The 26,128-nt window shown below is 60.2% G+C and overlaps 1 protein-coding gene across 1 annotated transcript in view; it reads left to right on the top strand.

Moving 5' to 3' along the window:
• The first annotated feature begins 8,725 nt into the window (after nt 1-8,725).
• The window catches only part of NTN3 (netrin 3), a 34,915-nt gene continuing 17,512 nt past the window's right edge, over nt 8,726-26,128 (top strand). Inside the window, exons 1-2 of the mRNA XM_054842959.1 lie at nt 8,726-9,349; nt 18,358-19,353. Coding sequence (XP_054698934.1) covers nt 18,387-19,353 — 967 coding nt within the window. The 5' untranslated portion in view covers nt 8,726-9,349; nt 18,358-18,386. The remainder of the gene's footprint in view (nt 9,350-18,357; nt 19,354-26,128) is intronic.

The raw sequence follows: 26,128 nt of genomic DNA, 5'->3' as shown, positions 1-26,128 counted from the left end.
GCCCAGGCCTGAAGGAAAAAGGGAGCATGGGGTAACCGGGTCTCTGGGACTCATTCCGAGCAAGGCATCTCTGGTTGCAGGGCTATCAGTCCTCCTCCACTGGCCTACAAGCTTTTGGCAACCCCACTTCAGTGCTTCTTGCCCTGTTGGCCACAGCCCACCTCAAGGTGGGCTTCTGCACGGCGTGTCTACCTGGGAGTCAACATGAAGCTCATGTGGCACTGGCGCAAGCTTGTTAGTGTGTCTCAGCTCTTCTTACAAGCTAATCCAGATCTGTGCAAAAGTTGCCATGCCCCGATGAGGAGCGTGTGGATTTCGTGACACCTTCGTGCTGGTCAGTGTAAGATACACCGGCATGGGAAGCTCTGCAGGCTCGTCGTGGCTGTTCAGGTTGGTTGGGTCAAGGCTGTTCAGGTCAGAAATGCTGTCGTTTCCCAGGGCTCAGGCTAGAACTTAGCGCACCAAAAAACAGCTTTCTGGTCAAAATGAAAAAAATTTACTGAACTTTGTCTGGGTTTGGAAGAGAAATTATAAATCAAAACCAGAAAATGCCAGGCAAAAAGCTTTTGGTGTTCAGTTTCCGTGGCCTGTGTTTTTTCTACCAACAACATGTTTTAAAAATCAGTGCGTTTTTTCCCTCCTTTTGCTGGAAAACCTGAAATGACACAGGAAGCTAAAAATAGTAACAATACCCAACCAAGTCATTGGTGTTTTCCAATCAGCTCCAATGCAAACTTCGGCATTGGCTTGGGCAGGATTTGTTATTTTTCTGGCCAGGGCCTATGTTAGTTTCATGAATATATCCAATCAAAATGGTCTAGGAAAGCCACCAACCCATTCCTGAATGGTTTTCCCTGGAGCTCATCCAGTGCCTCACACCTTCAAGCAGCAACAACCAGTGATGCTCTTGGGATGAGGACAGAGGTGAGGAGCACCCATGGCCGTGCTGCAGTGTGACCGTGGCATGGTCCCCAAGCCTGGGGCTGTGGCCCTGGGGTTACCCTCCCTCACCCTCAGGAGAAATGGGCTCTGGGACACTGTTCTCGCAGCACCATCCTTGGTGGCTGCATCTCCTCCCCAGATGAGTCCGAGCTCTCCCAGGTGGCCATCCTCTGGCCTGTCCTGTGTTTTGCAGCAAAGGGCGAGTGCAGGACATGCGTGGCCACCACCAAACATCTTCTTGCCTCCTTCTGCTGGGCCGGTCCCAGTGCTTTCCCTTTAAGAGGGAGTGAGACACAAGGCACAGAGGTTGTGTATGCTCTGTGGGGAGCTGGGGCAGCCCAGGAGACCACTCTCCTGGGACCTCTGCATGGCACAGAGACGTCTACCTAACAATTGAGGGAATATTTTCCACCCAAAGAATCCATCTCGTGGTCCCCTCTTCATTTGTGACACAAGGGAAAATGTGAAGCAGCCAAGACGCGTGAATCACTGTCCCAAACAACATATAATGAACTCATAAAATCAAAGGCAGGGTTTGTTTCAACCCGTGCTGCCAGGGCTCCTTGGACATTGTCTGGAATGAATTTAAGTTGTTACAAAACTCTCTGTGTCTCTGTGTGTCTCTCTTCCCCCCAACCCCCCAACCCGTCTTTCTTCTCTTCCCCCTTCACGGTCTGCTTTCCTATGAGCTTCTTCCCCCTCCTTTCCCTCCCACCCTTCCTCTCCCTCTCCTGCCTTCCTTCTCTCCCTGTTTGCCCTGGTCCCTCCTTCCCAACCCTTTGCCCCAGCCCTTCCTTCAGATCCCTGCAGCCCCCAGCCTCCCCTGTAGCTGCCGGCCAGGTACCCCCACCATTTTCCAGACAGACTCATTTCCAGGACAGCTTCAGACAAAGACCTTTGGCTGATTCAACAGGGCTCATACCACCTGCTCGGTGTGACACAGCCATGCGAAGGGACCCCCCAGGCTCTGGCCCGGTGGGAGCTCAGCCCCAGACCACCACCGGAGGCTGGGTGGAGAGGTGACCTTCCCAAGCAGTACCTGGGGCTGGAGGAGTGCAGCCACAGGAGAGCAGCGTCAACCCCACCATGAGCACTCCAGCCATCTGCAGCCCCAGCAAGAGCCACAGCTGGGGCTGAGGGCGGGGGGCACGCTGGCACATGTGGGGTGCCTCAACAAGGGGCTTTGGCAACGTGGCGGCAGCTGTGCTTGAAAACTGCGTGCTCACCCCATTTGCACACGCTGGCTTGGGGAGAGCGGCGTGCTCCACCCTGGCGCTGCTGGGAGCAGGGACATGCCCCGCGGTCTCCGCTGGGTGTGATGACACTGCAGTGGCACAGACAGCTGGTTGCGCTGGCACATCAATTTGACCAGGTGCTCACGCTCCTTCTGCTGCCTCCCAGGAATTGCCTGCACCCCCACCGGGCCTGCCCACACGCCAGCACTCCCGAAGAAGGCAAGGAAGCAGGCATGGAAATCCTACCACCATTTCAAAACACCAGGGATTTGTTTACATCATGCAAGTGCTGCTGCTTGCAATTGAGCAGAGTCTGGAGCCGCCGGCTGCTCGCAGCGACTGCAGGGCACTGCCCGAGGCAACGTTTGAGCCGCAGCAGGCCCTGCTGGTTGGGGACCTGGGCCGGCATCTCCGTGCTGTGCCTTGTGGTCCCACCACCAGGCTGGGAGCAGACAAGGGCCTCCAGGCCATGCCCAACTGAGAGGCAGAGGCATGGCCTGAGCTGCTGAGGCTTTCTGGAGTCCCAGCCCTGATCTACCCAAACACTAAAGGCTGGATTGGTTTGGAGCAAACAAGACACAAGCCAAATCTCAACCCCAGCCATGCCAGAGCCAGCCTAATGAGCTGCTCCCGGCTCACACAGGACAAGGACAGCCTCCATCTGCCAGGCAGGTTTGTGGACCTGTTCCCTTGGTGTCTTGCTGGGAACACCCCTGTGGCACCAGGAGAGTGCTGTGCTCCGACTGCAACATCAGCAACTGCTTTCTGTGGTGAACGCCTGCTCCTCCAGCACTGCGGACAAGGTATTATCCACCAGCCGGCACAGCCCAGGCTCCTCTGGTGCGTGAGGACGTCACCCAGCTCCTGCAGATCCCTGCAGTAAGCCCAGGGTTGGTGGGTGCCTGACTGGAGCTGGGAAGTGAGAGCAGACAGGAGCAGGGTCCCCAGCACCTGAAGATGCTCAGGTACCTAATGAGGTTTATTAAAAGAGCTCCGTGTGCTAAAGCCAGGGTTTGCTGCTGACTTCAGGCCTGAGGACGGTGTTTGGGCCCCTGAAAAGCAGTGCTCAGAGGTCAGATGAGATGTTTTCCAGCAGAAATCCTTGTTCTGTATCCACATAACGCCGCTTCAGCAGAGATGCTGCTGGTGGGTGGCCATGCTTCCCCAAGAGACCCAGCCACGCGTGGAGCATGCCGGGGCTCCCGTGTTCACACTCACAGGCGTGCAAAGACACTGCACAGCTTCCTCCCGCTGATGCAAACACAAATTTAGCTGCAAGTGCCCCAAGGGACGGATTTTTCATGAGTCCACCGTACCGAGCCATCCGCTCCCAGGCTGCCGGAGCCTCTCTCTGCCCAAACCCCGAAGAGCCGGGGCTGCTCCGGGGCTGCGAGGCCGCAGCTGCGGGGAAACGGCACCACCTCGCGGCTGCCGGGCCGGGGCTGGCCCCGCACCTGCCGCCACCGCTCGCTCACGGAGCCGGGGGGGTCCCGACCGGTGCCCGCGGCTGCTGCTGCTGTGCCCCGGGGGACACGCGTGTCCCTTCGCCTGCCGTAGAGCAGAGCAGGGGGTGGCCACAGGCAGGACTGCAATGTGGGGTGATGGAATTCTTGAGCAATCTGCGCACACAGCCACAGCAGTGATGCAGGAGCGGGAATAGTTAAAAATGAACCGTAGCGGGGCTGGAAAGGGCCAGGCTCAGGGCCTGCAGCTCAGAAAGCTGCTGAGAGAGGGAAAGAGGCTCAAAATCAATTCCTGACCCCCACTAAGAGCTGCTTGCTAGGTCTGGGGACCTGCAGTTAAGCAGGACACGTTCATCGCGTTCAGCATTGCCCAGGGCATGTCTTCACTGTGGCAGTTAGCGTGAGCAGGGACACGCCAGTCCCTTCATCATGGGGCGAGGGCAGCCACAGGGGGATGACACAGAGCTGGAGACACACTGGAAGAGCAGAACCTGAGGCGCCGGTGGAGCTGCAGCTTGCTGGGGGCACAGGGGGTGTTTGGGGAGGTGTTGCTCCTTTCCTGGCCTCTGCACCCTCCTCCTGCAGCATCCTCCAGCCCAAGGCTGGGAAGGACGATGGCACCAGCACGTGGCATCAGCACAGACTGCTGCAGGTTCAGCACCCCTCCAGCCTTCCCCGGCTCCATGTCACCAGGGTAGCTGCAGGGGCAGGCTGGCCCTTGGTCTGCCCCAGCTTGGTCCTGTGCTGTTAGCTCCAGCTCCAGCTCTGTGCCTGATCCAGATGTCAATGTACATCATCCTCTGCGTGGGGTGAGCAGGGTCAGGGCACGGCAAAATCCACGTAACATCACTCTGCAGTGGTGTTATATGCTGGACATTGCAGTGATGTTGCACCTTGTTTCTTTTTCCCAAGCCACCTTCACTGCACACTTTTCAGCTGACAATCCCTGTCCCCACCGGGGTCTGGCTCTCGTGTCGCTTATGCTTGCAAACAGGTATTTATGTCAGTGGTGAAATGGCTCGTGTATAAATGAGACTCAAGATGGCTGGCGGAGGCAAAGGTGTGTGTCTGTGTCTCTGCCCGTGGCAATGTTGTGCCGATTTTACCAAGACCTGAAAACCTGTGAGCTGCCCCATAGACTCTCCCGGGTGGCAGAGAAGAGGCATTACGGCACAGAGCATTATGGCTACTGGTCCCCAGGAAAGGTCCCTTTGGGCTGCCCCAGTACCCCTGCGGTGCTCAAACCCCAGGCGCTGCCTGTACCTGCACCCCAGGGTGGGCAGGCAGCCTGGGAGGTCTCTGTTCTCTGGCTATGCAGAGCGAGAGGAAGGACCCACATGCACCGTGGGTGCGCTGGGCCCACAGGGTGCCTGGTGGTGAGTGGAAGGCTCAGGGCTGGAGGGGACAGACCCCCAAGGGCTGGTGAGCTGCAGGTGAGTCCCGAGCCGCTGGTGTGATGGAGCTATGGCAGGATGGCTTGGGCAGAGCACACCCAATGAGGCAGGGTGTTTGCACCTCTCTGCGTGTCCTGGGAAGACCACATTTCAGTTCCTGGGGACAGTTGGGGTGACCTGCACTCCAGAAGAAACCAGGTGTGGGGACAGGCTCTGAAAACAGTGTGGGAAGGGAGAGGAGGCACCTGGCAAAGGAGGCAGGTGAGGCACAGAGAAGAGTAAATGGCACAGAAAGAAGGGAAAGATGAGAATTATGGAATCACCCAGAAGATGTCTTGGTGGGTAAATCGGGATCCTCTTCTCTCACTGTGCTGGGGCAGGGGCCTCCAGGGACCAGCTGAAGGAAGAGTCCTCCCTTCTGGCAGCAAACCTCTTCCTTCTCCAGTGGAGAGATTTAAAGAAGGACTCAAGGAAGGTGGTAAATAGGGTCTTTTCCCTGCCTGCCCAGCAAGGTGACAGGAGCCTGCCCGTGCACATGAACCTCCACCTCTTGGGGTCTTTCCTACGTGCTGGGATGTGGAGGCAGTGAGGGGGCTGGTGCTGCCTGGTGCCGACACGTTCTCCTTCCTCCAGCGGGGCTGGGAGCTGTGGCCGTCCTGCTGTGGGTCTGGCAAGTGGCGCAGCCTCGGGGTGCCAGTCCCTCGCACCGCCGTGCCTTTCTGCACCCAGCTCCGGCCCACCCTTGTCCTACCCCAGCTGCAGCTGAGCCGGCGGGCGGGGAGGTGACCCGACCTGTAACAATAACACGAGTCTTGTCTGCCCGGGTGGATTACAGTCCGGCTCATCGCCTGCAGTGAGTCGGGCTTTGCTGAGCCCGGTTCCCCGCCGCTTGGAGCCGCCTCTCCCCGGTCCCCCCGAGTCCAGCCCAGCAGAGGGCAAGCGAGGGCCGCGCATCCCCCTCCCGCCGCCGCCCCGCTCCTCCCGCCGCCGGGGGATGCTGGCCGTGCTGGAGGCCCGACGCGAGACTGGTCCGGAACTCTTTGCAGGTCAAAAGCAAAGGCCAAGCAAGTTCTCTGCAGGACTGGGCCGGCTGTGAGTGTGTGTTGCGGGGAGGATGTGAGATACTGATTGCAGAGAGGGTTGTTCAGCCTGGAGGAGAGGAGGCTCCGGGGAGGCCGCTCAATATGTAAAGGGAGCTTATGAGAAAGATGGAGTGAGACTTTTTACCAAGGCCTGCAGCGACAGGACAAGGGGCAGTGGTTTTAAACTGGCAGAGGGTAGGTTCAGATTGGACATAAGAAAGAAATTCTTTACGATGAGGCTGATGAGACACTGGCACAGGTTGCTCAGAGAAGTTGTGGATGCCCCATTGTTGGAAGTGTTCAAGGTCAGGTTAGGCGAGGCCTTGAACAACTTGATCTGGTCAAAGATGTCCCTGCCCATGGCAGTGGGGTTGGACTGGATGATCTTTAAAGATCACTTCAACCCAAACCATTCTGTGCTTCTGCATCTGCCCCAGCTGACTCGGTGCTGGAGCCACAGCTTTTGCTCCAGCACCTTGTGGATGTCTGTGTCCTTTCAGCAATCCTTCATTAAATGAGAAGCCTGGCTGGCACCAGACATTGTGCCTTCACATGGCATGAGGAGCAGGAATGGATGCGCAGACAGAACAGGAGCTTGTAGGGGCCAGAGCTTCCTGCAGACACCCTCTCCTCCTACCAGCCCTTGCGAATCTGCCCAGGAATTAGGGCAATGCAGTGAGCATTGGGTACCCCGTTCACGGTAATGTTGGCATGCCGAGGAACACCCAGCAGGGTCTCAGCAGTCCGGTTCCTACTGGAAGGAGTGTCCCATCCCTGCTGATGTCCTCAGCATCCCCGTTTGCCAAATCCAGATTCATATTTTTCCCTCAGGCTCTCCATCCTGCAAAGAGGGAACACGCAGGGAACAGTGGACATGGGGAACCAGGAAACAACTTCTACCCTTCTCAGCTGGGCTTTTCCTGACATGAGGCCTGTGGACAGCAGTCCCAGGACTTCCCTGTATAGTGGCCAGTGCCTCTAATGCCATGTTTGGGTCCCAGGACGGGGGGGTCTGACACCATCCTCTGAGTGTGAAAACAGCAGCATTGAGGTTGTAGTGACACAGCCCCCCAGCTCAGCACCACCCTGGAGCAGCCAGGCCAGGCTGGCTCAGCATCGCAGCTCACGTTCATGCTAGTCCTTGTGCTTTCTGGCAAAGAAAATGCCTTCAGGTCCATCCCTGGGACAACTGCTTTGTATCACCTCAAGATCTTGGAGCCGTACCCCCTTTTGCCCCATTGCCCTGGTCATCCCAGCCTGGTCTCAGCCCCCTGCACAAAGTCCCACACTTCCCTGACAATCGCTGGCCTCGCTCTGCCCCATGCTCACATCTGGCCCCGTGCAAGGCACGCCCTGGCCCTGCACTTGCTTCCCCTCTGGGATATGCATCTGGGCTGCCGGGGCTTTGTGGCTTGTGGCTTGGCCTCCTGGGTCTCCAAATGCACAAGTCTCCCCGAGAGAGGCAGTGCAGCTGCAGGACACCCACAGCATCGGACTTACAGAGCCTTGAGGTTCCCCTGTCCATGGCCCGGGTCTCCTCTGCCCAGTCACCTGCTGGCTTTACCCTTGTTTATCCATGTCCCTGCTGCTGGAGTAGGGGGAAAATGCATTTTGTGCAACAAGGCTGAGAGCAGCAAACAGCATTTCCCCTGGGACTTGTGGCCAGCTGGGGTCTCCTCCTTCAGCAAGCATCTGCCAGCCGGCTGAGGAAAAGTGCTTCTCCTGCAACCTGCTGCCCTGGAGCAACAGGATGTGGGTAACCAGGGGTCCTGCGATGCCGGGTAGGGGCCTTGAATGTAATGGGTGGGCAACTCCAGCACCATACCGGCATCTTGCCCTTCTCCTCACCTTTGGTACCCTCCTCAGTCCTCGCATTCATTGCGAGGGCATCTACAGGAAGGACGTTCCCCAGGCCAAGCTGGAAGATGTGGGGGCTGCAGTGCTGTGAACATGACCCCAGTGAGCGAGGGGATCCAGGTCCAGGTTTTCTGCTCTCCTCCACCGCCTCACACAAATGCTGATTAAATTAGTTTCACCTTTTTCCTGCCCTGCTGGCAGGTGGCCTGGGGATGGCGGGGAGGGGGGGGGGGGACAGACCCTCCTGGGGAAGCCCAGACGTAGCTGTGCTGGGCAGCCTCTTGCACTGGAAATGCCCCCGTTTCCCTAACACCCCCCCCCCCCAAATGAGAGGCCAAGGTGCAGCAGCACGTGAAAAGCTCCCACATCACGAGATGGAGCAGAGACTCCATCCTCCTCCGTAAGAGGAGGCTGCTCCCCGGCTGGTAAATCCCTCATTTCTTCTGCTTTGGGAAGCAGGGGGAGGATTACCGGCTGCCTCCCTTGCGGCACCGGCTGAGCCCTTGGCGCGCTGGGCTGCCACCAGCACTCCCGGGGTGATGGACCCGCTTCGGGCAAAGCAAATTCCCGGGGTCGCGGTGGGGCTGGCTGGGCGGCAGGTGGGGAGACCGCGGCCACCGGCATCCCGGTGCCCCGACGGGGAGGGCTGTCCGCCGGTGGGGCGGCCCCTTCTTCCCCTCCCGGCCCGCTCCGCTCCCGGCCCCTTCCCGCTCCGCTCCCGGCGGGGCGGCCGCGGCGGCGGGAGGGCGGAGGCAGGGCTGGCAGCGCCGCGGCGGGCGGCGCACACACGCACACACACACCTCCCTGCATGTGATTAAATGGCTCGAAATCTGCTTCTGATTTCCTCGGGGAGGTGACTTTTCCCTTCTTTTCAACCCGGGATTTATTGGAGTCTTTTTACTCCGCTTCCAGGCAGCGGTCGGGGCTCAGTTTCTCCACTTCTTGCTTTTCTTTTTTTTTTTTTTTGTTTGTTTTTCCCTTTCCTCTCCTTTTCTCCCTTCCCTGCCGCCTCCCTCCCTCCCGCAGCCGGAGCAGCCGCGGGCGGTGCGGCGGAGCGGGCGGGAGCACGGCCGGCTGCGGGCACAGCGCTGGGGACCCGCCCGCACCGCCGGGAGCAGCACTCGCGCTTTGCACTATTTCGCCTTATTTTGCTTTCTCTTTTTCCCCCCTCTTCCCTGGCAATTTGTTATTATTGCTTTTTATTTTTCCTTTTTGTTTTCCTTTTTTTTTTTTTTGTGTTGCGATTAGCCAAGGGAAGGGGGAGCTGCCCCCCCCGCCCCGCCGCCCGCCCTGCTGCTGCGGCGGCCCCGGTTCCTCTCGCCGCCTCGCCCCCGGACCTGCTGCCCGGACCGACCCCGCTACCTGCCCGGCCGCGGTAAGCTGCTGCTCCTCCAACTTCCCGGCGCTGGCGGCCCCGGCCGCGCAGCTCCCCGCTCTCCTCCCCACCGCTCCCTCCCTCGTTGCCTTTTATTCCTCCCTCTTCCCCCCCCCACCCCCCCACCCTCCCTTTATTTCCCTTTCCATCCTTTCACCGACAACGGGACCTCCCCGCGGCGGGGCCGGGGGTGCCGCCCGCCCGCAGCCGGGCACGGCCGAGCCCCGCTCCCGGCCCCGGGCAGCTCCGGCCGCCGCCGCTCCGCGCTTTGTCCCGGCCCGGCTCGGTGCCACCGCCCCGGCAGAGCCGGCGGGGGGACGCGGGGGTGCTCGGCGCTGTACGAAGCCTCGCGGTCTCGCAGACACACACGCCCCCACCACCACCCCCCCCCCCCGGAGCCGAGGGGCACCGGAGCCTCCCGAGGCGCTGAGCCCCGGCCCCACCTCGGGTGCGGGTGCAGGCAGCGGTGGGAGCCCTGCCAGGCCGCTGCCTGCGGTGCCAGCTCCGGCTGACCAGGCACGGGGCACGCACGTGCTGTGCTGCCCGCAGCTCCTGGGGAAGGGTGCCTTCGCCCTTGCCACCGACGCAGGGTTGGGGCCATCGCTGGTCACTTCCCGGCACAGCCACCTCAGAGGGACCCCTCTGCGGAGCGGCTCGGAGGGGGAGTTCCCTCGGGAAAGAGCTCCCGCACGGCGCGCTCCGCTGTGTTGCAGTCCTGGGGCTAGGCTGGGTGAGACCCCTCGGCACCCCCCCAGCACCCTGCCCCAAACCGTGCCGGCAGTTCTGTCCAGGGCACGTGCAAGCGGGTGGTGGCACGGGGAGAAGGGAAGCTGGGTGGGTTTCCTTTCTGTCTCAGAGCTGTTAAACCCTCCTTTCTCCAAAACGCTGTCCCTCCCTCCCCCAGCTTCCCCGGCCCGCTGGAGAGTGGGTGGATGGAAATACCTTTCTTGGGATAAGGAATAACTGGTGTGATGGGGGACGTGGCACTCGGCAGTCTGCTGCCTCGCTTGGCTCTCGCCGAGCAGGGTGGGTGAGGAAGGCCCTGTGGGCAGGAGCAGGAGCTCCTCCGGCAGCACGGTGGTCCTGCCAGCTTGCCACTCAGCCGGGCAGCGCTTGTGCATGGATCCTCCTCTCTCGGGTGAGCTCACCCCATGAACGTATGGGACGTAAGCCGGGCTGAGCATCCTCACCTCCATCCATGCCGTCTGTGTCGGACCTGTAGTCAGGCTGAGATGATGCTGAGCACAGACCTGGACATGCAAACCCCAGACAGCTGGAAATGACACAGATCCGTCTTCCCCGTCTGAGTTCGCTGTTGCCTGCTCTCAAAGCCAGGAGAGGCTGGAGCTCCCTGCAGCAAGGCAGCAGGGATGTGGCTTGAGCCGTGCTCTGAAAACGTCCTCCAAGGTGTTTGGATGGATGGAGGGCACCTTTTTTTTTTTTTTTCCCCCTTTTCTCTTTTTTTTCTGCAATATCCCGTTTATAAAACAGAGGGAGCTGCTGTGCTTTTCTGATCACCTGGTTGGAGCAAGCTGGTGAGGGGACAGGAGATCCTGCAGTCCAAGTGCAGGGTGGGCTGTGGGGATCCAAACGTCCCTTCCTCCTCTGCCTGTGTGTGGAGGGAGGAAGATGATTGCAGAGAAGAGGGCAGGTGTAATGCTGGGTTGGGCAGGAGCTGACGTGAGTCTGCAGCCTGGGGGAGGAAGGAAGCCAAGCCCAGGGATGCAGCTGAGCGCACTGTGGCCTGCAGCAAGGAACTCACCAGAAACGCAAGCTGCTGGGAGCCTAGGCTGAGGGACGTTGCTGCTGCTCCCTGGGCACCAGAACATGAGGTCTTCAGCCCGGGATGGCTGAACAGAGGTCCCACCTTGGGTGGCAGCTGGCAGAGGTGCGAGTCTGAGCAGGGTTTCCCATCCCCGAAGGAGGTGAGCATCGGCACCGAGCTTGGAGCACGTGCTGAGATGGCTTCGTCTTCCTTCAGCAGGGAAGCAGCCTGCCGTGCCCAGGGTGTCCACGGCACCTCTGCCTCCTGTTCCCCCACCCTGTTAGTCAGGCCCTGCTCCATAAGGAAGCAATTATTTTGTGCCCCCACGAGCCCCTCCCTGAGCCTGCGCAGGACACTTGCGCTCGGTATGGAAACGCGACAGATTTTCCATATTCCGCTTTGCCCCGTGATGTTTAAAAACGTACGTGACGGCCTCTTCCAAATGCTGCAGACTTGGCTGGCACTCAAGCAATAACAGGCTGTGTGACACCAGGGGCATGAAATATCGTACCAATAGCCAGAGAGGGGGGGAAAAAAAATGAGATGTCAAAGTGCAGCGTGTTTCCGGCCCCGTTGTCGTGAGCCATCCTCTACCCGATGTGAGAGATCTTTCAAAGCCGGCCAAATGTTGTCATCTCTGAATACCATTTTAAATATTCATCCAAACTATTTTCAACATCTGTGCCCGGCATGTTGTGAAAAGGCAACAAGGGACGTTATGGAAACCAGATCACTTTATTCCCATATGGAGTGGAAAGGGATTGAAGCGATGAGGACTTCTGGGCCGGGACCGCGCAAGTCCCATGCATCCGCTGGGAGCAGCAGGAGGAAAACCTCTGCACCCTGAGGGATGCTCCTGGGAGCGCACAGCGGAGTCGAGTGGTGGTAAAACAACAAGTCGAGCAGTCGTAGAAGTTAATACATAGGGTAGTACTGAGGCAGCCATGCTTCCTGCTGCTGCAGGACCAGGGGCTCCAGATGCTTCCTTGAGCGCCGTTGTATTGGGAGCACAAGGAGGGGATCTCCAGTTTTTGCTGGCCAGGGGATGCCGCAGACCATTGCAGCAGAACAGATTTGGCTCCGCAGCATGTGGGTGATACCATGCTTCACTCTCCCCTCCTGGGAACGGGACCATCTCTACCCAGGGCTGCTGGCGGGCAGAGCAGGCGTGGGGGACCCAGCGGGAAGCCCGTGCTGGATGTCGGTCCCTCCTTCTCCCGGGCAGTGAAGAACTTACAAGTTGCTGGAACGGGTGAGCAGGGATGCATCTGAGCAGCCAGCCTTTGACAGCTCCGTGCACATGGTTGAGTAGCCCGGGGCCTGTTTGCTTCATGGTGGATTTCTTTCTTTTTTTTTTTTTTTTTCTTGGTTGTTTTCGATAACCTAGGAAATCTAGGCTCCGTTTCTGCCTTTTGTAACATCAGGCTGCAACTAATTCAAGCCAGGCCAGATTCTGACCACAGGTATGCCAGTGTAGATTTGAATGGAGTCGCTTACGTCTTGGTTTGGCCTGATCTGAATGGAGTTACTTCTGGCTGATGCCAAAAGGGCTGAGGTCAGAATCTGGCCCATCCTTTCCTGCGTGCAGTGTAATTTGTATGCGTCTCCTGGCACCGCTGGGGTATCGTATGGCTTGTGTAATGCTGGCTCCAGCCTGCCAGAGTGCATTGCAATATCTATCGCCGGGAGTGCCTGCTGCAGGAAGACGCTGCCTCGTAATTGCCCGCGTGAGCTGCGCGTACTTTGGGGAGCAGGGAGCGAAAGCCCGAGGGGCTGCACAGAGCGGTTGGCTCTGCGGATGGGGGTCCGTAGCTCTTGGAGGCTTCTGGTATTTAAATATCAGAAGAGAGGAGGGAGCTCATAAAGAAAAGCGAGGCACCTCCTTGGTGCCATTAGCCGCGTCCCAAGTGGGCACCGGTTGCTCCATTAGCAGCCGGGAAGGCGATTAGCACAGCACTGTTCGCCGTGCCGCGTCCCCCCGGCCTCTCCCTGCCGCATGCGCTCCCTCCTGCCGGAAAGCCGAGCGCGGTCCCAGCGCCTTGGCTGTGTGGGGTTTTTCCTTTCATTTTAAATACTTCTTGGTTGTGGTTTTTTTTTTTGTCCCAGCGACACATGGAATGATTTATCCGTGGCCGGAGCACAGTTTGGTCCTGATGCATTCTGTTTGTTGGGTGGGGGAATGAACCATCTCCCAGCTGGCATCAGCATGGTGGGCGTGGGACCGGTGCCCGTGGAGGGGAGGGAGGTGGCGGGGTCCCGGGGACCCCAGCAGCTCCCCAAGAGGGGTCCTGTTGATGGGGCTGGGGTGGATCTGCAGTGGGCCGCTCCCGCAGCACATGTGGCAAGGGAATGGGGATGCCCTCGTTAGGAAGGGCCCTTACAAGGTGGGAACGTGCAAGGTCTGGTAGCAGATGCATCCTGGTTAAGGAACACGCTCTGGACATTTGTGCCCAGTTACAGCTTCTCTGAGCACATCATTCCTCTTGTGCCTCAGGTCCCTTCCTGTCCCCCCCAGCGCCCGCCTGCTCAGAGGGCACGTGAGCTGCTGGTGGGCTTTACTGGGGATGGCATGGCTCAGGGACGAGCCTTTTGGTGCCCCATGCGGGAGGGTGGCTCTGTCCCTGCCCCGTGCTGGCACCCCGGACCTCGTCCCTGTGCACAGGGTGGTGCAGTACCTTGCGGAGACCAGGCGTCCCCGTCCCAACTGGTTCCAAGGCCACATGCGAGCACCTCTTGCACCATGCTGCCCTGGCCCGGAGGAGAAGCCCAGCCCGCTGTGCCATGCCGGTGGCATTGGAGAGGCTCCGGGGGAGTGGCACAGGTCCCTGCCAGGAGGGAAGCATCATTTCCCTGCCTTCCCTCAGGGCTTTCCCCTTCCCCACCCAGCAGTGCTGGCTTCAGCCATCTCCTGCCCTCTAAACCCCCATTTTTCGGCGGCAGGGCTGCAGCAAAGCACTGCTTGGGCCACTCACGCCTTTCCCCTCCGTTTTAATTAGGGAAGGCTGCTCCCATGCCACAAAGGTCCCGGGATCAAATCTGGCTAACATCCCTCTTCCCTCCCCGCCCTGTGTTGTTCCACTTAATCCTGCAATTACCTCGGCAAAGCTGCCGCTGCCCCGGTCTGCTGGGTGGTGACCCTGGGCCTGCCGTAGGCATCAGCATCCCAATTTGGGGAAGTTTGCTCACTTTGCCCTGGCTCACCTGCTGCACCTGCCTCGTGCATTCAATTTTGGGGACCAAGCACCCACCCGATGGCTCGGCACTGGAGACGCAGAGCTCTGGGCATGTATCTGACCTGGCATTGCTCTCGGCAGCACTGCCTCCCGGGAAGGGGAACCCACGGTGGGCTGGAGCATCGCCCCGACAAGCCTCCCATGAGGTGGGGAAATGCCGCCGGTCGCCTTGGGAAGCGTGTTGCTGTAGGGAGAAGGGGTGTGGAGGCGTTGGATGCGGTAGCTAATTTTTTTAAAGCACTTCTGAAGCGCTACGGCGGCGTGACTTCCTTCCAAACTGCACGGCTGTTAGCATTCCCTGAGCGGAGGAGTGAGGAAATCGCCCACCTCAAAAATGCAGCCACTTCTGGGGAGGAGCTGGGAGGGCGGCCGCTTCCTCGGGAAGGCTGAGCCCCGCTGCCGCATCCCCTCAGCCCCACGGGTGCTGCTGGTGGCCGGGAGCTGGCTGCCACCCGAGCACCTCGCTGGGGACACCTTTGGGACGCTGTCCCTGGGAGATACGCCCCATCGCTTATGTCCCTTCTCGTGCAGGATCCAGGCTGGTGCTGGGCTGGATTCGGTGCCGAGGGGCTCGTCCTGTTGCTCCCTGCTTAGTCAGCAGTGTCTCCATTTGATCTGAAGTGGGGGCAGCGAAGATGGGAAGTGGGAAGGGGGGGGCAGATGGGGGCCGGGGAGAGAAATACCCACTCCTGGGCCTCTCTGGCAGCTTGCCGGCAGTCCCGGGGTCATGCTGAATATGCATAAAAGGGAGCAGATTGCAGCTTGCCCTCCTCTCCGATACGGAGGTGAGGCCCGCAGAGACCACCGGCCCCAGCTCCCTTTCAGCGGGATAATGGGGTGAGCCGAGCGCGGAGCGTGCGTGCCTGTGTGTGGTCTCGCGGATGATAATGATTTCCATTCATGCCCTGCCTCCACAGCGCCGATGTGCTGCTGGGCCAGCATTGGCTCCCCGGCGGCTGCTCCCTGGCAGGAGCAGAGCCCCCAAAAGCTGGGCACCAAATCTCTGGGGCTTGTGCCTTGGTACGGCTGCTGGGAGGGACGGAGTTTCCCATCGAGGCGGGGAGGACAGGCAGGAGATGCTCGTGCCCCCCAAGTGCCCCAAACACAGTGGTGACCCCAGCCCAGGTACTCGACCTGCCGCCCCAGCCCAGCTTGCAGCACCGTCACCTCTGGGCTCTCCCCTTGCCGCCATCGGGTGCCGGTGCCGTCTCTCTCCCCTGAGCAGGGGTTTCCCCATAACTTGTGTCTTGCTGAACAGGGAATTAAAAGGCCTTTGCAGGTGGCACACGTGAGCTTGGCCCTACCCCTGTGCCCTGGCTGCACGTAGCAGAGAGGGGGTGGAAGAGACTCCTCCTTGGCAGGGTTTAGTGGGTGCCTTGTTCGATGCACCCTCAGTCACCCTGGGGTGGATGGATGCAGCTGCTGAGCCATCCCCAGGGGTCTCTCCTCTCTCCTCCCAGTGCAAAGGTCTTCCCACGGGGTTGTCCCCATGCTACGTGCTGCCCTGGGGCTGGTGGGACGGGAGGTGGTGGTGGCTGCACCGACTGGGTCCCCCTCTGTGGGGTGTGCAGTGGGATGGGATGCCGGGGGAGCTGGCAGCATCGCAGGACTGCAGAGGCCGGGCATCCGCAGTTATGTGCATGTTCAGGTCCTGCCGGGCATTGCAGGGGGGTCCATCAGCGTTTCGCAGCCCGCTGTGCTGGGTGTGAGTGCAGGAGCGGGGCTCTGCCTGCAGGCTGGCAGGAGCTCTGGCTCACTGCCTGCTGCTCGGCACCAGGCAGGTGCTGGGGCTGGTCCTGTCAGAATTGCGTCGGGGGGTTAACCCGGTGCTGCCTTTGCTCAGCAGTTCCCGGACAGGCAGATGCTGGGGAGCTTGCAGCGGCCGCAGCTTTGCCTCCTGCCCAGGAGGCAGCTGCCTGCAGTGTGGCCGGGGCTCCCGACAGAGCCCTGTGGGCTGTCTGCAGCGGGGGACGCTTTTCACAGCCTGGTGCTTGTGGCACGGCACGGTGCTTCCTCTGCTGCGATGATGTCTGCATCCCTGCTGCTCCCCTCTCTGCTCCTGCAGCCCTTGCCTGTACACCACGCTCCTTGAGCAGGGGTTCCCAGTGCTCCAGGGACAGCATCCCTTGTCTTGCTGCCTGCTGGCTGCCCAGCCATGGAGCCACGGGCTGGCACGTCCCTGAAAGGCTCCGCAGCAGTGCCGGATAGTTGGGATGCGCTGCTGGGGCAATGCAGAGACCACCAAGGGAGCCGCTGATTTTTCAGCAGCGAGCATCTCCTTTTCCATCAGCAGAGGATTAAGCAGTGAGGAAACAGCACAGAGGTGGCAAGGCCAGGATTTGTCCTGGGGGTCCAGGGATGGGCTGAGACCCCTGTCCTGCTGCCGCCTTGGCGGGCACAGGCTGTGGTGCTGGCTGTCCAGCTGAGTGTGGCTGGGACAGGAGGAGCTCCCCCCATTAGTGGTTTGGCAGCCCAGAGAGAGGCAGCTTTCTTCCACAGCCACAGCTCCTTTATTTATTTATTTATTTTCAAAAGGGAAAAAAACAAACAAAAAAATCCCAAATCACTTGAAACGGGCTGTCCCCCACCAGCCTCCTTTGGCCAGAGTGGGCAGCTGGACAGGCGGGAGCGGTGCTGGGGGCTGTAGATGGGGAGCAGAGCATCTGCCACGCTGGGTCGTGCTGCCAGAACCGGGCTTCGTTCCCGAGAGCGATGCACAAAACCCAAGTCATCCCGTAAGGATTTACTAGTGGGAGGGGGGCTGATGCGGGGATCCCCTCCGCCTGCCCTGCCCTTGGCACGGGCTGGTAGAGGCCAGAGAACCCAGCTTGGTGCCTGGGGCGGGCAGCACTCAGCATGGCCCCTCCAGCCAAGCACGCGGGATGGCAGGGCCGATGCCATGCGCCCAGACGGGCAGCTCAGGCGTTTACCACCAGCTGCAGTGCCCGGGGCCGTTCTCTGGTGAATGTGTGAGCTGTGACTGCTGGCACCATGCTCAGCATGGGGCATGGCCAATCTGCATCTCATGGGATGCTCCTGCTGCAGCCAGAGCCGATGGGAGGGGACGTGACCTCTGGTCCCTCATCCACCCTCCAAGCCAGCGGCGCGGGAGATGGGCCGTGTCCCCTGGGAGCCACCCAGCATCCCCTGGCTGTGTGCTGTGGCTGCCAGGAGAGGAGCCCAGCCAAGCCCTGCATTTGGTCCTTGCTTTCCCTCCATTAACAGCAGACCCAGACCTGAGTTTCTTGGGGGTGAGGCCAGAATAACCTCCTTTTGCCAGTGGAAATACTCGGGCAGTGTGGCAGTGGGATCTGGAGGGGATCCAGCCCCCAGCCTGGAGAAGCCACCATCCCCATGGCCAGCAGGATGCTGCCGGGGCTGTGGGACGGCAGGGAAAGTGGTACCAGCCCTGGCTGAGCCCCAGGCCTTCACCCTGGCGAGCTCCTGCCGCAAGGTGAGCAAATGTCCCCACAAGGTGTTTGTGCTGCTGCTCCTTTCTCCTGCACTGGCGGGAGCTGGTTTTGGCTGCGGTTGGATAACTTGGGGTTTGCAGCTACTGTCACAGCTGAAAGGTCTCCCCAGCTCTTCCCCACCACCTCTCCTCGGCAGCTGCGCGGTGACGGGGGTCTCCGAGCCATGCGTGACAGCCAGGGCCGCTGGCAGGGTGAATGTTCCTGTTGCTCCTGAGACAGTTTGTGAGAGGCCAGGGAAGGGCTGGACCCTGATTTCAACCTCCTCCTTCCAAAGCTCATCTGCTCCTGCCATTTCCCGTGGTGTTTTGCTCCTGCTGACGAGCAGTGCAGGACAAGGCAGCACAAAGTAGTTGCCTCCCTGCCCCGCTCCCAGGACGCTGCATCAGGAGATGTGGGGTGGGAAGGTGTGCACGGGTCAAGGGCCAGACATGGGGGTGTTCCCCATTCCTTACCAGCCTCCCCACATGGGCAGTGCCGTGGCTGCTCCGCTCCCGGTGAGGCTGCCGGCGCTGTTCACTCTCTTTGCTCTTGCTCCAGGGAGGAGCCGCTTCCCTCGCCACGGGAGGATGGAGGTTCTGCAGCTCCTGCGCCTGCTCCTCACCACCACCATGCTGGGCCTCTCCCAGACCGTGAACCCCTTTGTGGCCCAGCAGAACCCCCCGGACCCTTGCTACGACGAGAGCGGCGCTCCTCGCCGCTGCATCCCTGAATTCGTCAACGCCGCCTTCGGGAAGGAGGTTCAAGCCTCCAGCACGTGCGGGAAGCCCCCGACACGGCACTGCAACGCCTCGGACCCCCGCCGAGCCCACCCACCTGCCTACCTGACCGACCTCAACACCGCCTCCAACATGACGTGTTGGCGCTCAGAGACCCTCTACCACTCGCCCCAGAACGTCACCCTCACCCTCTCCCTCGGCAAGAAGTTTGAAGTGGTCTACGTCAGCCTCCAGTTCTGCTCGCCCCGGCCCGAGTCCACCGCCATCCTCAAGTCCATGGACTACGGCAAGACCTGGGTGCCGTACCAGTACTACTCCTCCCAGTGCCGTAAAATCTACGGCAAGCCCAGCAAAGCCACCGTCACCAAGCAGAATGAGCAGGAGGCCCTCTGCACTGACGGCCTCACCGACCTCTACCCCCTCACTGGTGGGCTCATCGCCTTCAGCACCCTTGATGGGCGACCCTCCGCCCAGGACTTTGACAGCAGCCCTGTGCTCCAGGACTGGGTGACGGCCACCGACATCCGCGTGGTCTTCAGCCGCCCGCATCTCTTCCGTGACCTGGGCGGCCGGGACACTGGTGAGGAGGAGGGGGGCACCGGCTCCACCCCCTATTACTACGCAGTGGGGGAGCTGCAGGTCGGCGGGCGCTGCAAATGCAACGGGCACGCAGCGCGCTGCGTGAAGGACAAGGAGCAGAAGCTGGTGTGTGACTGCAAGCACAACACAGAGGGTCCCGAGTGCGACCGCTGCAAGCCCTTCCACTACGACCGGCCCTGGCAGCGGGCCAGCGCCCGCGAGGCCAACGAGTGTCTGGGTAAGTGATTTTTTTTTTTTTTTTTTTTTTTTTTCCGGGGCTGAAACCCTAAAACGGGTCATTGGGGAAGGAAGTGATGGGTGCTGAGCTGAAGCGATGGAGCATGCTTGTCCGGAGAAGCTGGGGAGCATCCCCCTCGCTGGAAGGCTGGGAAGGGCTCAAGCATCTGCCCTGTGGGTGCCCCTCTGGAGATGCAGTGGTTTGGCCATGACCCAAAGTATCCAAAACCTCCGAAAAATCACCGGTGTCTTCCAGCTTGTCAGAAAACCTTGGTGTAGGATGCAGGATGCCTGGCTGGGAGTGTTTCCTTTGGGCAGCAAACCAGCCGTCCCTGGGCCGGGAGGGGGAATCATGGTGATGCCCTGCGAGATGCGCTCTGGGGCAAGGGGCAGGCAGCAAAACCTGGCAGAGATTAAGGAAACAGTTGAGATACCCCGATTCAACATATTATCATTTGCGTTCAGTCTGGCATGGTGCTTTGCGTGGTGGTTTTAGCTTGTCTGTCCTTGCAAAGGTTTCCATGAGTTAAAATTATTGTCATTGAAATGAAACATTTCCAAAACATCAAACTGGCATTGCTTGGCTGTCCCGTTCTGAATCTTTGTGGGATTTTGGTGGAGGTTTTTGCCTTTTGTCCTGATTTGGGATGGAGCTGGAGGATGCCGGAGCCCTGTGAAGGTGTGGGAGAGGGAGGAACGCTTCTCACTCCTCCTGGACCGGAGCCCGGGTCCCAGGGGTGGTGGGAGGATGGAGACAAGGGAAAGCCGTACCATTAATCAGCCCCTGAAAGGCTCGGTGGATGTGCCAGAGGTCAGAGGGACTTGTTAGTATTTGTGATCGATGTCTCGTTGAGATCCCAGCTGTCAGCTTATATATATGTTACAGCAGATTTCTTCTAAGAATGGCTAAAAAGGCAGCGGATTCAAAGCAAGTGCCAGAGCTGACGCTTTAAACCACCTCACACCCTGTGGGAATGTGTCAGCCCTTGCGTTTTCCCACTTGTCTCAGAAAGATGAGGTTTGGAGCAAAGCTCGGAAAAAGACCAAACTCTTGACTCCATGCCCTGCCCACGGCTGCTGCTTCCAGCTGCCAGCAGGTCAGGCAGGGGAGGGCTCTGCCTGGTGGGAGAACCCCTGGAATCCCCCTGGGACAAAAGGAGGACCCCGACCCGATGGCTGCCTCCCTCGTGGCACGCCGCGCCGCATCCTCCTTGCCGCTGAATCCTCCGGTAAAGCGGTGCGATGGCAGTGGAGGTGGCTCTGCCGGCACAAAAGGGGTTAAACCGGAGGAGGCTCATTCTGGGGGAGCATCCACAGGTCTCCTGTCCGTCTGTCGCCTGTCCATCCTGTCCACGGTGGGGTGAGGGTCCCGCTCCGCAGGGCTGTGCTCCTGAGCGTCCCTGCCCCTGCTGCGTCACCCTTTTGGCAGATGGGGCTGAAAAGATAAACGAGGGAGAGAAGGAGGTGGGGGCACGGCGCGGTCCATTCAAGCCCCCCCAACAAGCCCCGTGCACAAAGACCCTTCGCCGAGCTGCGTGTGAAAGCAGTTTTTCCTGTAGATTCGCTCCCTTCTTTCTCCCTTTCCCCTCTCGGGCTTTGTGCCCTCTCTGAAGGGACCTGAAAGAGCTTCTCCATCACCCGCCTCCGAAGGGCTTAGCGGCTGAAAGCTGGATTAGCTCCCCGAGCCTTCCCCTCTGTGCCTTTCAACAATGACATCTCCCCAGCCAGCACGAACAGACGCAGCAATTAGCACCAATTAAAAGGAGAGGCCGCCCGGGAAGTTCCCTTTGCTCAGTCCGGGGGCTGCGGGGTTTCGGACGCCAGTCCTGCAGCCGGGCATCAGCCATGCTGGCTCGTGGTGGTGGATGGTTGCGTGTGGCCGGGGAGGGGTGAGGAGGAGGCGGGTGGATGGATGTGGGAGCTTGGCAGCCCAGCACCAGCTGAGGGGCAGGGTCAGGGGGCTGTGGCACCCCAAAAGTGGATCGAGATGGAGCCATGGGGCTGGTACAGCCTCAGGTCACGTTGGGATGTCACCTCTTGGCTCAGTGCTCCCCAGTGCCCTGTGTGGGGGTTTGTCCTCCTCCGGTGCACGGGAGTCTGCCTGCTCCGGCATGGGGACAAACTGATGTCCTGCATCATGCCACAGTGCTGGGACATCCATCCACGCAGCTGGAGGTGAGGACAAACTTTTCTTATTTCACAAGAGTTTCTGCGTCTGGGTGCAGGGAAATGCAGAGGTGAAACAGCCGAGTGATGCCTGAAGTCTGAGCATCGGCACAGGTCGTGACCCCACCACGGCTGCCGTAGGGTGGCCGTGGCATTCACAGGGACGTCACCGTGCTGCGGTGTTACGGGGGGTCAGCGTGACTTTGGCAAGCAGGCAGGTTTGGGGATGTCACGGCCGGGATGGCAACAGTGGATTTGCCACGCTGTTGGCTTGGCAAGAGGGCACGGTGCCAGCTCCGTGCCTCAGGGTGCATGGCCCCGTGCCTGGTGGTTAGAGAGCGGTGCCATCGGTCCATGGGCACCGGGGGCTCTCCCAATACCCCGGAAGGGCTGCGTGTCCCGTGGGGAGCTTGCCCTGCCAATACTAGGATGCTCTGTGCACCCTCTGGTGTGCCCTGCCCGAAACAGGGGAACGAGAAGGGCAGGAAAGGGAGAGACGTGCCCCCATCCGTGTGTCCCCCCAGCTTTTAGCTCAGGTCAGGCTCAGTGAAGGATAATCCCGGCAGAGCGGCCGGAGGGAGCATCATTGCTGGAATCGCGAGCCCCCCCCAGGTGATGCATCAGCTTTATTCTTGCACACTCACACCTCCTCCTTCCCACTGCTGCTGCCAGTCCCTGCCTGCACACACGGAGCTGCTCGGGCGGCCAGATCACCCCCTGGGCAGGCCGTCCCCAAAACACCCGGCCTGGGGAAGGGGGGAAGCGGATTAGCACAAGGCAGCCACTGGAAGTAATTGATGCACTCGCTGGGAATGCGGGAGCTCTTGTTCCCTTTGTGGCTGCCGCGGCGGGAGCGCTCCCCGGAGCACCGGGATAATGCACGGGGCTCGCTTTGATCTGGGGGGCTCGGCAGGGAAGGGGCTGAGCGCTCCTGGGAAGACCTCGCTGGCTGCTGCACGGGTTTGGGGGCTGCAGCGATCGATCCAGGATGCCAGTGCCTAAAACACCGATCCCCAGAATGGTGTTGGGATTTAGAGGATCCCATGTGCTTTCCCCGTGTTCACTGCCCCTTCCTGTACATGCTTGCTTTCTTCTTCTATCTCAGTGCTTCCCATGCAAAGATTCTCTCAGAAATTCCCCAGTGAGCTGGCCTGGGCTGTTTTGCCCCCTGGGGCAGGATCCGTGCTGCCGGCGGCCTGTTGGCAATCACATCTGCAGCCCCTTACTTGCTGCATCCCCCCCCAGCGGGATGCTCCTCGCCCTCTCCCCAGCAGAAGTGCTGGAAACCGGTGGATTCCCAGCAGCACCGGCTGCTGTCCTTCCCCAGGGAGAGCAGGGGGTAGCGGTTTGGGGTAGGTGATGGCTCTCGGAGGTGGGCAAGCAGGCAGCATCCCCCTGCCACCCCTGCCTGGGCACCTGCTCCCCATGGGGTGCAGCATCCCAGCAGATCTGGGGTGTAGGGGAGAGGCAGCCACCGCGGTGGAGGGGGTTAACACTTGTCTGGCCATCCTGAGTCCTGCTGCTCCCAGGCTGGGGCTGGAGTGGGTCAGCCTTGTCCCTCACACCCCCCTTCTCAGCTCACAGCCCCTCGGGGAGGGCTCTCCGCTTCTGCTTCTCCTCCTCCTCCGTGGTGGTAGCGGTGTGAGCCCCAGCCCCTCTCTCTGAACAGCTTCCCCGTGATGGAGGTGCTGCGCGGGTGGGAGGGAAGGGGCTGTTCTGGTCTCGGTTCCCATCCCCGGGGCGGAGGTGCAGCCCCATCCTGCCCCGCCATCCCGGCCGGGCTCTCCTCCAGCCAAAGCAGGGGCGTAGCTTGAATCTGCTGTGGGTTGGCAGCAGCGGCCGGTCTAGGGTTTCGCTGAGCCGGCTGCCTTCACTAATTATTCCCAGGGAACTTGTAGGGGTAGCAAGCCCCCCTCCTGCCCTGCGGGGTCCGTCACCTGCCACACGTGTGCCCCCGTGCCCTGCGCTGCCTGTCCCGTGCCGGGGTCCCTGCCCCACACCCCCCCATGCTGTCGCCCTGGGCTCCTCTGCCCGCAGCAGCCCCGAGGGGAAGAGGTTGTGGGGCGGCCAGGGTCCGGGCAGGGGTTCAAACACCATCAAAAGGGGGACAGAAGGTTGCTCCATTGCAAGGTGTCGACATTTAATTAGTCTATTATTGCAAATTATTAGATCTTGTGATTGTTTAATTGATCATATGATTGTTTAATTGGGCATACTGTACAAGGGCGGAAGTGAGCTACCACGTAATTAGCCCCAAACTGTGCAATTAAATTCTTATTAATACCCCAAACAGCAGGGAACATTCAAGCCTTTAATTAGTGATTAACGGGAGACAGACAGAGCTTGCAACCGAGTCGGCGCTGAGGAACAGTGCAAGCATTTAGCTGGGTAAGAGGGGGGACCCGTCTGCCCCGATTAGCACCGGATGGCTGTGCAAGGGGGTGAGGGGATGGTCACGCGTGCTGGTGTGACCCTGTCCCCGAGCGGGGGACGGCCGCCCATCCCCGTGTGGCCAAGCCCAGCCGGGTCCCCACGCTGGCTGGCCAGGATCGGGCCCAAATCCCGGCTTGGCTCCGGCCGAGCCCGCGGCAGGTTGCTGACGCCCAGCCCAGGCGGGGAGCAGCACCGCAGAGCGGGCAGCATCGCTGCCTGCAGGCAGACGGGACAGCGCTGGGCGGCAAGGGGAGGTTTCTCCCCAAGAGCCGGCTCCTGGGAGGATCCGCAGCACGTTCCCAGGGGAAGCTGGCCCCCGGGGCTGATGGGGACGTGCCGACCGGGAGGGCCTCCAGCCCGCAGCAGGGTCAGCGATGCTGCAAAAAGGCCCCGGCCGGTTACTCTCTCACCAATTAATCGGGGGGCAGAGAGGGACCCGCGCTGAGGGTGGCGAATCATTTACCTGACCTTTCTCCTCCACTGCCCATCACCTCCCCTCTGGGCTTGCCATCCCCTCTCCTTCCCCAGACGATGCCGGGGGCTCGTGGGGGCTGCCCCGAGTGTTCCCAGGGGAACAGCAAAGCTGCCTTTTGGGGTGACCCAACTGGCCTTTCAGCAATGCAAGGGTATTCCCTTGCCACAAGGCCCTCAAAACCTGCTCCTTTGCCACAGCTACATGCGGCCACCTCAGTTCAGCGGCACAAACCACCCTGGCTTGTCCCTGTCCCGTTATCTGGTGAGGTCAAGAGCAGCCTGGATGTCAGGGTACTTCACCGCATCCCTCCTGGCCCCGGCAAAGCCTGGCTGAGTGTTGGCATCCCCGGCACAGCAGCATCCTAGGCTGCCCAGCACCATGGGCATTATTTGCTGCTCTCCCTCCCTCCAGGCGCCGCATCCCAGCGCCTAGTCCTGTGTCAGAATTTGCCTCAAAAGTCCCTATTTTTCACTGGCACCAGGGAAAAAAAATGCGCTCACAAGGCACAAGCCCCCAAAGGCACCTACTGCCATGCCAGAGTGTTGGTTTGGTGCCTGCCGTGTGATTTTTACACTAATCGCACAGCGCAGGGGAGCTCCGGGGAGCTGAGGTTTGAGTGCACGGTGCTGGCAGCACTGAGACCGGCACCAACCTTTCACTCAACTCCTCTAAGCCTCCGAAAGGCTCTTTTTTAGGGCCGGGGTTTGCTCCGGCTTTCTTTCCCCAGCGTCTCTGAGGCCGGAGGAAGCGGCCGAGGGAGCGTTTGATCTGCGCGGGCTGAAGCTCCCACCGGCACTGCCCGCTCGGGGGGAGGCAACTTCACACGATGGCCAAGCCAGGCCTAAGCAGTTAAATCTGGGCTGACACGTTAATGAATTTCACAGTACGCCTGGAAAAACTCTCACCCAACCTCAATTTACCGGCGCGGGGAGGGGGCCAGGGCTGGGGTAGGCGGGCGCCGCGTTTTGCCAAAGGAAATCTTGTTCCCATTATCTTTTTGCGAGAGTGTTAAGCAGGAACGGGCATTGCTTTGCCTTTTTATCTCGCACACGTGGAATTGAGCGGGGGGGGCTGCGCGGTTCCTGTGGCTAATGAAAAAATAGTTGGGGGGGGGGGGTGTTTGCAGGAGCATGCACATGTGTGTGCAAGCATGTTTGTGCATGTGTATGTAGGCACACACGTAAGCATGAGTATGAATGTGCACGCTTGCATGTGTGAGCATGCATGTTTGCACGTGTGCAAGCACATTTGTGTGTGCACATGTAACGGTGCGTGGATATTTCTGCACACATTTGTGGGCAGGCATGTGAATGCGTGCATGTATGTGTGCATGTGAGCTTGTGCGTATGTGCTTGTGCACATTAGTGTGTGCACACACGTGCATGTGCATGCATGGGTCGTTAGGTGAGCTTCTCTCTGTGCGTGCACGTGCACACAGGGTAGAGCCTTAAACATAAGGAATTTGGGGGATCCGTTGCTGACGCTGAGGCTGGCACCCTGTGAGCAGGGGCAATGCCGCCGCAGCCCTGGCACAAGGCGGGTGGTCCTGCTGAAAGGCCGCCCAGGCTCTGTCACCGGAGCCGGCCCCCGGGGAGGGGTTACGGGGGACAGCGGGGCTGCAGGTGCCCGACTGGTGCTGCCGGACCCCCTGGCTGCACCCCTCCATCCCGCACTCGTCTGCCTTCAGCCGAGCGCTGCCCTG

Source organism: Grus americana, chromosome 15 (assembly GCF_028858705.1).
Source record: "Grus americana isolate bGruAme1 chromosome 15, bGruAme1.mat, whole genome shotgun sequence".
Taxonomy (NCBI): domain Eukaryota; kingdom Metazoa; phylum Chordata; class Aves; order Gruiformes; family Gruidae; genus Grus; species Grus americana.
The sequence above is the reverse complement of the archived record's forward strand: the minus strand, read 5'-3'. Positions and strand labels throughout refer to the sequence as shown.